General features: G+C 47.1%; 1 protein-coding gene across 4 annotated transcripts in view; it reads left to right on the forward strand.

Moving 5' to 3' along the window:
* gli3 (GLI family zinc finger 3) overlaps positions 1-15637 on the forward strand; it is an 83810-nt gene that overhangs the window by 15306 nt on the left and 52867 nt on the right. For 3 of the 4 annotated variants that reach the window (XM_019875000.1, XM_019874990.1, XM_019875008.1), the window contains one exon: positions 10540-10713. In XM_019875000.1, coding sequence (XP_019730559.1) covers positions 10581-10713 — 133 coding nt within the window. In that variant the 5' untranslated portion in view covers positions 10540-10580. The remainder of the gene's footprint in view (positions 1-10539; positions 10714-15637) is intronic. The other variant, XM_019875016.1, reaches the window with a different exon arrangement.

Below are 15637 nucleotides of genomic sequence, written 5' to 3' on the forward strand. Positions count from 1 at the left end.
ATGCTGACAGGCAAAAATGTACGAAGAAACGGAAAACATTCATGCGGACACCGGAACCAAAAGATGGTCTCCAGTCAATGTAAAATCAAGGGGGGCAGGGGGTGCACCTTCTTTGTTGCGATGTCGAAGTGGGTGCGTGGCTTAAAAAGTTTAGGAAAAACTTTCATTCTTCAACAGTTTATATTTATTGAGTCATCCTTCAGTCCATGTGTGTGAGGCTGCGCACTTGGGGTGGTGCGCCGTTTTTGGTGCGATGTTGAAGAGGGAAAATGTGTTGTTGACTCGATGTTCAGTCCACACAGAGCAGGCGGTGCAGAAACTTGATGTTTCCTCAGTTCATGTGTATGATGAGAGTGTGCACAAGGGATAGGGGGTGCCCCGTCTATGTCAGGATGTTCGAGAGGTTGCGTGGATTAAAAAGTTTGGGAAAGACCCTGTAATACTTTTGTCAATTCTTTATTTTGTTAACCTAATGTTCCATCAATTGGTGGGTGGGCGGGGGGCGCCATCTTTGTTGAGGGTGTTGATGGGGTGCGTGGCCTAAAAAAAAAAATGGAGAACGAATGAATCTTACACGCTTGACACACATTTTGTTGACATTGTAGTCGCTGTGGTCATTACAATAACTCATGATGACATGTTGAAGGAGGTGCGCCGATTGTGTCAAAGTTTTGTTTAGTTGACTTTAGGTCCAATTAAGGGCATAAATGTTCGAGGGGTGCTCTAACTTTGCAGAGATGTCGAAGAGGGTGTGCGGTTAGAAGAGGTCGGGAATGACTGACTTCCACGCATCATCATTTTAGTTGCCTGCAATGTTTTGGAGGAGGTGTGGACGAGAAAGGGGGTGCGCCACATTGGGATGCTGAAAGGGCTGCATAGTTTTAAAGTACAGCAAATACTAGTTTACACATTTATTACTTTGGTCAGTATGCTGACATCAGTGCAGGTGTATGAGGGGGTGCGCAGTAAGAGGGTGCCACCTTTTTTCAGGATGCAGCTTTGTTGGAAGGATGTCTTATTCATGACATAAGCCAAAGAATTCATTATATTCCCACTCTCACTTTATGGGGATGTTGTAAAAAAAAAAAAAGCTTCCGAGGCGACCAAGGCTTTCATTTGTCAAAGGTGGCTGACTCCCTCCGATCCCCACGCACCCCCGGCACACACCTGATTCCTCAACTTTTCTCCCGCATGTACGCCCAGTCATTGTCTGGACTCGGGCAGGACATTAGTCAGAGCGGCCTCTGGGAGTCCTGACTGAGACCCCGAGGAGCCAGGTTAGGGTGGGGGTGGGCGGGAGGTGCGTGGTCTGTATGTCGCGGGTCAAATTGACCCATTTTTTCCCCTCACCGATAAATTAAAAGCGGGAAATGTATGATGCAAAATGAGCGTGTGGGAGAAGGACCACTAAGGGAAGGTGTGCCGGAGGGGTGGGGGTGTATTAGTGAGTTGAGTGGAGTGTGTAGCTGCACCTCAGGGCTCAGCAGTGTGTAAGCCCCTCACTAGCACCCCCCCAAAGCTGCTTTCACAAAGAGATTTACAAGACAGCTCTCCGGTGTGTTCGGCTGCCCTGCATGATAAGTGGATGACTTGCAGCCAGCCAGTGTCAATGTGTGTGTGTGTGTGTGTGTGTGTGTGTGTGTGTGTGTGTTAACAAAAATTGACCTTTCTTGTGTTTTTTTTTCTTGCGTGTGTGTGTGTGTGTGTGTGTGTGTGTGTGTGTGTGTGTTAACAAAAATTGACCTTTCTTGTGTTTTTTTTTCTTGCGTGTGTGTGTGTGTGTGTGTGTGTGTGTGTGTGTGTGTGTGTGAAGGCACGGCACACCTTGACAAGGCATCCTGTTAGCTTTTAGAATTATTTATAAAGCCTTTGTGTGTGTGGCACCTCTAAGTCTCTGTCTCCTCCCATTACTGGATACGACTCTACCTGTGCACCCCCTTTTTTTTTTTTTTTTGGCGTCACCAAAAGGACCCCCAGAATCCTTGGTAGGACCAGGTGGGAAAGATTCTCACGTGCTTGAGCATTTCATTCGAGTTTTATTTGTTTCACACTTGTGAAAGAGAGTACACTGAAAGGGGGTGCGCCACCTGGTTATCGAAGAGGGTGCATATCTTAAATTTGGCAAATTGCGGATTAGAACAAATTTCAGATTTAAAACCGGTATATTTTCCAAATGTAGTGTTTTTCATCCCGATGCTAACGTGTAGCATTGTGAGCCAAACCAGGAAGTGACGAGTTTTGCCATGCCTTGTGATTGGCTGCAACGGCCTCGTGATTTGCGGTTATCGTCGCCACCTGTCGCTTCGGCGCGCACATGCCAGCCCCTAAATGACCTTAATGCGGAACCAAACTTTTTTTTTGGAGCCTTCCATGTTGCCTTATTCACACTTGGCGGAGCGTTTTGTCATCCCCAAAGGGAATGAAAGAAGGCCCATAGAAGTCCGCCCTGACCCGCTGCATATGGCGTGCATTACAGGCTAATCTACTGCCGCTTCCCTTCTGGCTTTCCCCGCCCTCGCTGCACGCACCGAGTCAGCGTTCTGCGTGTTTGCTGAGGTTTATGTTAATATCGCCTTTATTGAAACAAGCTGCCGTGTGATTAGAGACCCGCATGCGACGTTGCAACAGCTCTGTCATCCCTCTGGCGTTTGAGGGGGTAGTGGTGATGTTGGGGGGTGGGGGTGGGGGGGGGAGAATCAATGCAAACCAGCTAACGCGGGCTAATAAGCCATTAGCGCTGCCATTGTTGGGGCCATTTCCATACGAGGACCTGCAGGGCTCGCAAAGCCGCGGCGTTATGTCTGCGAGCGACGGCTGATTGCGTGGGTGAGCGATGAGGCCGTTGTTGTCGGGGTGTTAGGTTGGCCGTGCTTATTATCCCGCGCTGAACGTCGAATTAAGCTACACATCTTCATTAAGACAACTTCTTCCTCCTCTTCTCTGACGTGAGGTTCAGGATGTCCGACATGCTGCCAAAATATGCACCTGCGCGCAGCCAAAGGAAATGGAAAAAATGTGGGTGTTGCAACACTAACGTCCCTCTTGAGTGAAAAGTGTGGGTGTTCAACCCTTTCACTGCAACAAGCAAGGGTGCTGAAACATGCTCATCCAGCTGGGGGGAAAAAAGTGTGGGTGTTGAACCTTTTCACCAGAAGTGAGGGATGTGGGTGTTGAGACACCCGCACTTTTCATTGCGTAGCGGATGTTTGGACTTTTTCTCTTCTTGTTCTCTTTGCGTCGCCATTGTGTGGCTCGTGGCTTCCCTAGTACACCGCTGAGACTTTTTGATGGCTTTCCCATCAGTGTGCATGCATGAGTGTGTGTGTTCAGGTGGGGCGCATCAAATCCCCTGAGACCCCCAGTGTGTGTGTTTGTGTGTGTGTGCGTGCGTCCGCTCCCCAAGGCGGCGCGGAGAGAGAGAGAGAAGCGTGGCGCCGGCGCGTAACGTGGCCCATATGAAAGTCGAGGGAAGGCGTCGTCTCCAAAGTCGGCGGGACTCCATCATGAGAGCCGCGCTCGGCTTTTGATGTGCACGCACCTCCGCTGCCATCGCTTCCGAGCCGCCGGAGGAGTCACACGCACACGGGCGGGCACACGCGCTGCGGCTCTCACAGGATTTGCTTGCACCCCGCGTGTACAAATACACATACACGCTTGCATACACATCATTGGAAAGACACTTAAAGCAGCAACTAACTTCGGGAGTAACTTAAGGCAACTTAAGGAGTTACTTGAGGCAACTTATGGAAAAAAAAAAAATCGGAGGCAACTTAAGTGTAAGGTAATATTACGCAAGCAGTGATTTATTCTGTTTCTATTTCAGGATTAAGTCTAACTTGAGGCAAAGTTAAGCCAAGCTAGCACGCGGTGTGCCGCTTCTTGCCGGGCAGGAATGTCGGTGCCGTCTCGGACCAGATGAAGTGAACTTGCCGCGGGAGCCGAGTCATCGCTCTCAGCACGCTCGGAATGCGAAACCCGCCGTTTACCCCCTGGAAAGTTTCCCATCCGTGCAGGAAGTGCAACATTAAGCCCCATACTGGCCATCCGCCCCCCCAACCCCCTTTCTCCGGCACATTCCTTTACATCCCGACGGCTTGCCTTCTCGACCGTCTGCACGCGTTTCACTGAGACTTGATCACGCTGTAGCGCGACAGCGAGACTTGGACTCCACGACTTCATCTGGTCCAATTTGAAAGGCATTAATGCGCTTGAAATGGCGCCGGCCGGGGGCAGCGCGGGAATTAATAAGAGCCAATAAAGCTGGCCGCTGGGGCATCCGGTCCAGTCTTTAAGTCAACATTATGACTTCTTGCTGTGCGTGGGGGTGTGGGGTGTGGGGTGCTTGATTAATCGCAAAGGCGCTGGGGAAGAGCTCATTTCTCACTTAGCCTTCCTGATGGGGCGAGCTAATAGGCCCTCGACTGATTGTCTGCCGCTGTGATTATTGCGCATTATCGCAGCCCCCGCCCCCTCCACCCCCCCTGGCACTTGTTGTCGAGGCCCTCAGCCTCGGAGATGCTCGCTCGACGTCGCCATTAATCACGCCGCCGCCTCCACGCAAGTGCAAAAGTGACGAGAGTAACTTCAAGGCTTACTTCAGAGTAAATGAGCGCGTCAAAGCATTACTTGAAGGCAAATGAAGGAGTAACTTGGCGGAGTTATTGAAAGCAACTACGTGAGTAACGAGTAACTGAAGGCAATTTAGGAAGTTTCTCAAGTTTCTCGTAAAATGTAACTGACAGCAGTACAGTAGAATGACACAGTTTGAAATGAATGGAAAAATAAATCTATCTTCATAAAAAGGTTGTATTACTCCATAATTGACATAGTTGTCAGTAGCAGTGCTTTAAAGCTGCCCATTTAAATGCGATGGGGAAAAAAAATGGTCGCCGGTCCGTGACATAAAAAAGTTTTGGGACCACTGATTTACCGTCATTAAGGATTAATTTAAGGCAATTTAAGTTGCACCTTCTGGCAACTCAATACATATGTAACGGCAACTTAAGGAGTATTCAAAGGCAACTTCAGGATTGATAAATAAAAACAAAATAACACTTTTGGCAGTGTGTTCTGGGGCTGCCGGAACGGATTAATGGCATTTCCATTCATTTCAATGGGAAGGAATGATTTTAGAAATGATTGTCGAGTTAGTAGAACATTTTATCGCAATTTTTGACTTAAGTTCCCTTTTTAAGGTTACAAGTGGACGCAAGCAAGCTACAAATTGCCAGCGAAAACTTTCCCGAGGACCTTCATCACGTTTTTCCCAAGCGGTAATCTGCATTTGGCGCCACTGCAGCGCTGAATAAGCGATTCTGCAGCCCATCAGGAAAGTGTCGCATCAAAGGCGACCGGTCCAAAATATATAAATAATACTTTAATACGCTTTGTGGCGGAGTTGCGACGACACGAGCAAGGCTGTCATTGTGGGGCGCTGGCTTTATTCGGGCCTTATCTGCCGCGTAGCCGGCACGGCAAAAAAAAAAAAAAGAAGAGGCATCGTGTAAGCGTTGCGATTACATCGTGCGGGTTTGTTCCGCAGGAATGCAAGATGCGCTCAGGTCCCCAGGCTGCATTGTGCTGCAAGTGGAGAGGTCGCCGGCTCGCGGGGATAATCCTATTAGCGCCGCTCGAAGCCACTGTTTGTCCTTGACGCAAAATATCACCACCGAGTGGTTGGCGTCCGCTCATGCTCGCTGCGCTTTGGATAGGCCATGCTAACAAACACATCAAACAAGCCCACAAATTGCTCGTACCGAGTTCTTCTATTTATTTATTTATTTATTTATTTATGTATTTAAACGTTGTGCTTTCATTTTAAACTGCGCAGACAATGAGTAATTCTATGTGATTCTGCTTGAAAAATGCAAAATTACTTTTCAGCATTAAAAAAAAAAGTACTTTCATTCATTTAGGTTATAAATTCACTCACTTTCATCTTGAAAATGTGCATTATGCTGCTAATGTTTTTCTTTGGGACATTGCAACTTTGTACCTCCAAAACGATTTCATTTAAAAAAAAAAAAACACACACAATCCAAAATTCCTGGGGCACAATTTTGCTTGCCCCCATTTTAAAATGGTTGCGTACAAATCAGGCTCACTGTGATGTTTCCTTTTCAAGTAAATCTGGCAGAAGCATGTAAATGAGCTCCAGTCCCGTTTGACCACACAAAAGGGGGAAAACCACTGACTTTGTGTGTGTGTGGGTGTGGGTGTGTGTGTGTGTCCAATTCCTGCTAAATGGCACTTCCTTGAGGGGCCGGTCCCCCCATGTCAGACCGGGTGCCATCTGGGCACCATGTTAGCACTGGCTGCTGAGCGATCACAATTTTTTCACTTTTTTGGGGTGTGGGCGTGGAAAAAACAGTGAGTGAACATTGTGAGAATAAACATTTTTCTTGTAATATTATGCCTAATACCCCCCCCCCCCATACATAACAAGAGGTTTGGAGGGGCCCTCGTGCGTCTGGCTAACACCTTATCCAATGCAAACACATGCACGCCGTTCTGTTTTATTGCGAGATTGGGTTAATCTTGCTGCGGGCTTTAGGCACCGCTACCCCCGCCGCTCCCCACCCCTCTTCCTCACCCCTATAACCCCACCCCCCCGCCCCTGGAGTGTTTTTAGTTGTTCCAGCTGTGCAGTAGAACCTTTATGTTGTTGGCATAGCTGTGAAATTTGCAAAAACCCACATGGGAAAACATGCGCAGGCATGCAGGGGCACCCACTCCTCTACACAGACACACACACACACACACACACACACACACACACACACACACACACACACTGCTCCCAGTCCCCATTCATTTTCTACTCCCCCCCTTTTTTTTATCCCACTTTCCCTGGCAATCTGGCAATCTGGCCCAATCGTCTCCATCGTGGGCCTCCCCTTCGACTTGCGGCGTGGCTGCACTCGTGATAAGGCGCAGATAGCAGATCTCGGTGGTCGCTGATGTAATGATGATGAATGCCGTGCCGCTGCCAGCCCCCCACTCCCCCAAAAAAAAAAACCTTCAAGGAGAATGCCGGGACCCCCGACACTGAACAGTCATCCTAATGAAATGAACACAAATACAGCAGCTCATGTGTGAGCCAAATTCAAGCCCCCCCGTGCACCCTCCCATCCAAGTGTCTGATTGTGTGTGCAACACACCAAAAAGAATGAAAATAAATTCGGAGGAAAAAAAATTGATTTGCACAATTAGTGTCATTTTGAAGTACTTCCAAAATTGTTTCAAACTAACTTTTCTCCAAAAATGACTTTTTTTTTGGTTTTTTTTTTTTGTTCAGGAAATTCACACTTTTTTGTTAGTTGTTTTCTTTTTTTTTTTGGTAAGTTTGTTTTGAAAACAAACAAAAAAATCAAACCAGGCAAGCGTTTATTTTTGCTCTTCACTTTGATGTGTTCAATTTGACATTCAGCTCGCCGTCTTTTGTGCGCCGGGCGTATAATTTATGTTAAATTGATTTGCTTAATGTGCTTAAAAAATAAGGATGCTTTTTTTTTTTTTTGGGTGCGAATTGCAGCATTTTAAACCTGTTAAATGGCCTCGCTTTCTGCATGGAGGGATTACAGCACAAAATGAAGATGTGCTTCCCCCCCAAAGAAAAAAAGATGAGATGAGGGAACCAACTTTATGGAGAAGACCACATTTGCGTCGAAAGGGCGTGCCGCGCAGGTCGCCGGGATTAGGGGTGAAAAGTTCTGGCATTTAATTGCCACTCAGTAGCTGCGGGGACACAAAAAGCCGGTCAGACACGGTCCACTGGGCCGGACTTGGGAATGTTCGCCAGTGGAATGGCCCTCGCTGCCCCGCCCCCCTACACACAGCAAACTTGACCCCGCTATCCACTTCATCTCCTTGCAGTAGAGCGCACCTGGAGGGCGTTGCCCATACTATGCACCATTTTTTATTTTTTTATTTTTAAGCGTCACGCTCCTTTGCAAGTGTGATGAAGATTCAACACGAGGATCATCAAACTGCAGGCGGAGTAGAAATGCAGCTCGGACACTTTATTAGGCACACTTGCACAACCTGAGAAGTGCTGCCCAGAATTCAAAGCCAAATAAGATATCCTCACACCCCCCCCCGCCCCCGCCCCTCCATAGCTGACTTTTTGTAAAAATCCATTGTTTATCTCGATAAACTATTCCGTCATTCAACTACGTTGTACGCGGCTACAACCCCGAGCGACATGATCGTTAACTTCGCCTTAAACAAGCCAAAAGATGTAACGTCTGATCACATGACAGGTTCTTTTCTCCCCCCCCAAAAAAAGAAAACAAGGGCAACCGTTTCACTTTCACGTGCAGATCAAAATGGGTCCCGCAGATAAATCCTGACGTGCGTGTTTGCAAAAGGTAGCCGCATCTGTGCAATTTCCAACCACTTATAATCAATTATTTCACAGCACATTTTTTATTTACTTACTGTTTTTTTTCTAGTTTGGAGGAATAACAAAACAATACATATCCTTTTTTTTCTTTTTTCTTTTTTTTTTTTTTTTTTTTTAAATAACTGTAATTCCGTGGTGGTAAACTTGTGGCCCGCGGGCTGTTTACTGAATCAAAGCATCCTGGCAAAATTTATTTAGCTGCCTGACGGCGGGTCCGGGTCATGTGGGAGCCATTAGACGACGAGCTTTGTTTGATTCTGTGTTGATTGGCCGAGAAGTAATTGTATGTGTGTTTTTCTTTTCTTTTTTGTTTTTTTCTGTGGCGATCTGGCAATTGCTTACAGATGCTGCCTGCTGCTACGGGTCAGCATAGATGACATGCATGGAAAGAAAAAAAAGTAAAACAAACAAAGTGCGCAGTGTTTGTCTGACGTTTAGCCTTCGCTACTTCCTCCGTAAGGCCCCCGTCCCCTCACCTCCCCCCCAAACAAAACACTCCCCACCCCCTAGTGTGCTTGTAATAAAGCTAGCATGTTTACAGAATGCCTGCCAATTAAATGTCTCTGTTGGCTAATTAGACAGTCTGTATGTTAGATAGGCTAAATGTTTCCATGGTGTCGCAGCAGTTACCTGGCATGATAACTAGCTAGTTCCAGACAAAGCTAATTATAAGCTAGTTAGCTAGTTAGTTGGGTGGGAAGTTACATTTCGATTGTGTGGTAGGTAGCGAACACAAAATGGGAGGCAGGACGTTATGTGCTATGTCAGGGGCTACAAACGATAGCTAATGATAGCTACTTCTCGGGTACTGATTAACGCAAAGGGCTTCTGAAATAAATTTGCTCATATTACTTTTAATAATGTTATAATTGTACTTTCTTCATTCATGCAATGATTTAGGCAATGGATAATATCAATAGAAAACACTGGATATATTTTTTTTTCATTTTAAATCTCTACCAGTAAACAAAATGGCAGCCCATGTCCTCATCCATGAACTAGCAAGTAGCCTTAGCCTGCACATGTTTAATTGTAATTAGCCAGCATTAATGCAAGTCAGGATAAACATTTCCACGACCGATGGCTTCTGAAGTGCTGATCTTGCCCTGTATTTATTGGCGTGTCATTGTGGTGTTGTGCTGTTGTCTGGCTAATAATCATAGACCTGCATGACCTAGATGGTGTTGTATTTGTCCATGGCCTCTGAGGTGCTGAACTGCCAGACGGCACACTGCACCGCTCTCTTCTAAACCCACAGACGGCATTAACTTCAACCACCTTTTATTCTTTGAAAGAAAAATTGCCCGGCACCATGATATTCCCAGCAGGACCTTCAAACAATCCTTGTTTTTCCAGGACTGTTTTTTTTTTCCTTTCTTTTTCTTTTTTTTTACTTGTTCTCCGGTATATACCCTTAAGGTTTCTCCTCACTGCCGAACACGAGCATGACTATCTGCACTCGCTTTTACTTTGTTTGTCAGATCCCAGATCTCGTCTTGTTGTGATTGTGGCTTGTTTTTTTTTTCTTGGCAGGAAGTCAGAAGTTTAAGGTGACATACTTCTAAATAACTTTAGATTTTAGATAGCAAGAAAGGAACAAAGCTGAGGGGCCCTATATGCAGCATTATGATTGATACTATTTTATGTTTGGATTCTCATGTATGACTTGGATTCAGCTAGTTACCTAGTTTGTTAACAACGTAGCTAGATGCTCCAACTGATTAAGTAATTTTAAAGTGTCAGCCAAGCGGAAAAGTAAAAGACTGGAGGTTATGAACGTATCAGTCATTTCAGTAGTTTGTTGGCCACCAACCTAGCTTGGTAGCGAGATCGTATAGAAGTGGCGGCCAGCCGAGTGGCCCCCAGGAGCCTGGCTTGAGCTTCCAGGGGCACAGATTTGAATTCACTCATTTCATTTTATTTTTCAGTGTTCGAGTAACAATGCCGTGAATACTACAGAACCAGGATGTAGCCCGCCAACTCTAAAGTGGACAGTCAATACAACACGCTGCATTTTTCATAACTTTTGTTCTCTGCACAATTGCGAAAGCTTACACTTGCTTCTTGTGCTGTTTTCCCGAGTTCGAAACTTAAAAGATTGTGTTTAAATCTTCTTGTCCTCGCCTCCCCCTCAGTTATCCCGTCTCCATGCGGTGCTGAGGAATGAGCATTCACCATGGAAACCCAATCCCAGGCCAACTCCGCAGCTGAGAAGAAGAAGAGGGTGGAGACCATCGTGGCGACCAAGGGCTCGTCGGCACGCAATGACATCAGCGAGAAGGCGGTGGCCTCCAGCACCACATCCAACGGTACGACACACACACACACTCCGTGGCATGTCAACATCACCTGACTATGCAACTGACCCCAAGACTTTGGTCTGTATTGCAAAAGCATTCATGAAAAAAAAACATCAGCTTTTACAAATTTCTCCCTGATTTCATTTCAGGATTTTTATAAGCGAAGTAGCATCTTGCTGACTTTTTAAAATTTTATTTTGGTGTCAGAGAAAAACCCCGTCGTGGCTACATACAGTAAGCTAATCACTCATCACATTTAAGTGCAGATGTCCATGACCCGTTGCTTGTTTTTCTAACCGCGATGATATCATTTCTGAGCAACTCCCAAAAGCTGTATTTAAACATGTGACTGTTTGCTTTACTCCATTTTTCCCATGCTTTGCTGTGAGTCACTCTGTATGTAACGCTGTTGCTAAACTTGTTTACATAGCACTGCCTTTAATTTATGCCCTTATGAATGCCGCGTAGCTTACAGCTCATTACGCCTATAGTCATTCGCTTTTCATTCAGATGCAAGAATGAGGTATCTAGCTAGCTAGCTAGCTTTCTAGCTGTCTAGCTAGCTAGATAGATAGATAAGCAGTCAAGTCTATAGACGCAACAATACTGGAGTTGGGATCACCGTTCCCCGCACTTAAGCCGCAGCTGCGCTCATTAGTAGCGGGAGGATTTTAGACTGGTTTTGGGTGTGAGGTGGTGGATGGCCCAAGAGGAGGCTTCTGTCAAACAGGATAATCCCAAGTGTCCAGTGTATAGGGTAAATATGCGGAGGCGACTTTCTCCCTCCGTATGGGAGTTATCACAGGAAGTGGGTAAAGTAACACTGAACATCCGCGAGCATCCTGGGAAAAGCCATTGCCAGATGGCCGATGAAGTTTTATTAATTAAGGAGTCTGCTGAAGGGGGTGGATGTGGAAAAAGCAGGAATATAATTCGACTCCATAATTGGGGATTTTCCTTGCTGATGTAATGACTTTTGGTAAAACTGCAGGGAGTAACTGCAAGATTCACTGATGGGAGCAAGATTAGTCAGACCACGGTTCTTTATGTTTTTGCACCTGTTCTATATTTAAGTCTCCTTTACACTCCCCAGGTTTTTTGCTGTTCTGTGTGAGAGGTCCAGTTTCTGAATATTGCGAGAAAGGTGCTCCACGACCAACTTCTGAGGTAGTGTTGGAGATGGGACGATGTCTGTGTGAGACCGAATAGCTGAAACTGGTGTAAAGTTTAAAACACAAGACTTACTTCTGATAGCACGTTGCTGTGTAAGAGAGTACACAGAGGTGGAAATATCCTGCCAGATCTACCAGTCCACCAGTCCCGATTCGCCGTCTCGGAATCGTAAGACCACTAACATTCTTTGGGCGGTTATAATTACTCCAAATTGCCCTCTGCCAGAACTCATAACCTCTTATCGGATGTAACACTACACCAAACTTTAACCCCCACTGCCTGCATCCCCCCTTCCAAACAAAAAGGTAATTGTGAGCAGCTGCCGAGCAGCCTCTTTGGCGGGTTCCCCTGATTGGAAGAAGCCCCTGATCCCCAAGAAACCCCTTTGGGCTCGAGATCCCAATGATAGTTGAATAGCTTTAAGTCTGCCCCTTGCCCCCTGTTGGAAGTTTTATTCTGGCGCCGAGTTGTCGTTATCGGCACGGCGTTGTGACTTGGTTGGCTACTCAAACGCGGATTCATCCTGCGTGGCCTTCATGCACCACGTTGGCTACCCCACTTCCTCAATCCCCTTTTTTCTTGCCTGACAACTCAAAAGAGCCGACGGCGCCGCGACAATGCCATGATTGGGAGGGGGGGTACAGGGGAGGTCCCCCACATCCCACCCCCATCCCTTACTCTCATCATTCAGCGGGCAGGTGGACCACAAAGTCCTCTGATTCTTTTGTTGGGGGGCGGATATCATTGCCATTGGTGGTTTGGTTTTACAAAATGGGTTATTTAGGACAAAGGTGTGGAATTGGAGTTGAGTTGGGAAGGTTGTGGGGTGGGAGCACAAGAGGCTTCCGAAAGATGTTGTAAAAGTTGTGTAATTGACGACCGGGCTTTTAGCAGTTCAAGTCAGGACAACAAAGAGTTGGGCCAGAGAATTATCGGCGCAAAAGGAAGGCTTTCAAGAAGAAAGGGAAGAAAATCTGACAGGTGAAGAGGGTGGAAGGACGGCGGGATGGAGGGGTTGAGGGGTCACCGTCTTTTTAGGCAGCCATTTAAATGATCAACAGTAAATCGAGGGGGTGGTGAGGATAGCGGGGGGATGGTGCGGGGGGGATTGTCATCCGACAGAAATAAAGTTCCCGTTAACAGCGCGGATGGAAAGTAATTTACAGATACGCTGTCCCCCGCCATCTTTGTGCCGCCCAGATAAGGTTTCATTTCACAAACGGATAGGAGACATTTTCACTTACGGGCCGCCATTCTGGGACACCTGTGATAACAGCTTGTGGACCCCTAATTGAAAATGGGTTTCAAAATGGATTTCCACTTTTCTTCCATCCCTCCTTCAACCCCCTTCCCCGCAGTTTCCTCCATCTCCCTCCGTGACTGCCCCCGCCGTCCGTCAAAACCACGCTTTATTCCGATTTAACCCCCCCCCCACCCACCCCCCAAACTCCACTCTCCGTCTCTTTTGGCCTGGAGAGGTATATTGGAAGGGCAAGGGCGGGAGATCAGCGAGTCCGGGGAAAATAGAGCTTCGGGAGCGGATCATCCCTCAGCCCGTGTCAGCACTATGACAGCTGCGTGATCCGTCTTGTTAATGAAATCATTGATCACTTGATGGGACTCATAATCAACTGTTTCTCCACTGTGTTCTGCTCCATCTCTGCCTTCTCCCGATCCCCTCCTTGTGTTGCTTCTTGAAGCGATGAAAAATCTCCTCTTTTGTTGTTCAAGAATAGAAGGTATACATCCGCGCAGAGGGTCACGGGCAGCGACTGATCTGTGCTTTGGAACCACTCAGAGGAGGATCCCTCCCATCTGTTTCTGTGCTATGTGCCTTTGGTGGGGTCCAGAGGAGGAAGCGAGGGTCCCCTCCATGTTGCTTTGCTCCTGGTTCTGGGTCTGCGGGGCTAATGAGAGAAGACTGATGTAGGGATAAGGGACCTCCAGGGAGTACTGCCTGGCCCGGGGGTCAAACAGCACAATGGAGGAGGCGTTTTGAGGCTGACACACAACCCCCCCCCCACCCCCCCAGAGCAAAACTGGGTATTTGTGTTCAAATAACCCCCTGCTTGTTGCATAAATAATACATAAAAAATGCATGGAAAAACCTTTCAGAATCCACGAGGATAATTTAAGGCCTACCTGTAGACACACAAACAGTGGGCGTGCCTCGCTTTCTCTCGTGAGTCACACTCATTTCACGCACCTCTGGACTGAAGGCAATTTCCTGCAGCAGCAGGGGGACGGGCTTTGGCAGCGCCACCTCGCTGGGGCCCGAGGCGCGAGATTAGCTTAGCTTCATTGCTACTCAGGGCGGAGGGGAACATGAGCCTTCCAGCCCAGCCTTGGTCTTTGGACTCGCTTGACTGGCAGACTTCCGTCCACAGCGCCGCAGTGAGAAATCGGTGGTCACCGGGGGTCGCAGAGAAGTCCCCGGACCATCACCCCCTCGGCCCCCCAAAGAAAGATAATGAGCCTGTCCCAAAGGATATGATGTAATGGGGTTAGGGTTGGGGTTAGCCAAGTAACATCCCAACACCGCTCCACCAATGCCAGATCCCATTCCTTTGAGACCGGAGAGGTGCGGGGGTCCCGCAAACCCATAATGTGGGGAAACAGTATTTGATTATGCTTGTACTTTTTTTTTTTTTTTGCTATTTGTTGTCAGGCATTGGTGGCCTCACCCCCCCTGCCAGTAGGAACAAAAGCAGGAGCGTCCCGAGCCTGCCAGGAGGATTTAGTATGGTGCCTTCCTTCCCTCACTCTGTGTTGTGCTCTCGGGTCCTTGCAAAAGTCATGGTGGCAATGCGTGGCCCTGGTGCTTCAATTCAAACACCGACGGACGTTTGCGTCCAACGGCTTTTGCCCCGCCGCATCTGGTGTTGATCATAAGAAAATGTGCGATGACAAAAACGTTTTCCAGTTTTGGTTTTTAAATGCTTCCTTGACACACTTCATCATGTGGTGAGAACATATAATTAGTTCAAGGTTCGAGTCTGGCTGGGGATTTACTTGTGGATTTTAGTTGGACGCGTGCACAAAAGGCTAAAGAGACACAACTTGAATGGCACTTTGGTAGAGTGCAGATCTCGGCCAAGAAAATATACCAGATGCGGGTTTTATAAATGTTAGTTTTCATTTCTGCTTGTAAATCCATGAGAAAATTTGGATCGGAATTGGACCGCTTCTCTTAGATTGTCGAGTACTGTTTTGATAGCACTGTATCACGTCTATTAATCATCAAGTTAAACACGACCTTTCAAGTACAAACTGTTAGACACGTTCATTTTTTTTTTTTTTTTCAAATGGAGCACCATAAGTGTCACCATATGGGGCAAAACTCTCCAAACCTTTCCATGTTAGTGGCGATGGATATGTCGGACTACAGACGAGTGAAATTGAGGTTGTAAGATTTCCAAACCGTGTGACCTGAATCTGCAAAACAATCTCTCGGATTATTCCTTGTACCATCCTACACAAAGTTTCATGGAGAATTGTTGTGTAGTTTTAAAAACACAAACCTCACCTCCTTGGCTGAGACCTCTCAATATAAATAACTTTTCACAAATGGGGGTGCATGGCCGCCTCAGCCATTGTAGCACACCGCGGTCGGGATTTCCAATGGCAGAAGCTTGCGTTTCAGCCTCTGACAAACTTGATCAAGTCAAGCTTTCAGGTTTGCATGAACAAGAGGCCCCCGCATCCCCTTAATCTCTCCCTCCTGACCTCCGCTCCCCCCTGGGCCTGGAGTCCCCCCCCC

This window comes from Hippocampus comes, unplaced genomic scaffold, assembly GCF_001891065.2.
Source record: "Hippocampus comes isolate QL1 unplaced genomic scaffold, H_comes_QL1_v1.1 scaffold25, whole genome shotgun sequence".
NCBI lineage: Eukaryota > Metazoa > Chordata > Actinopteri > Syngnathiformes > Syngnathidae > Hippocampus > Hippocampus comes.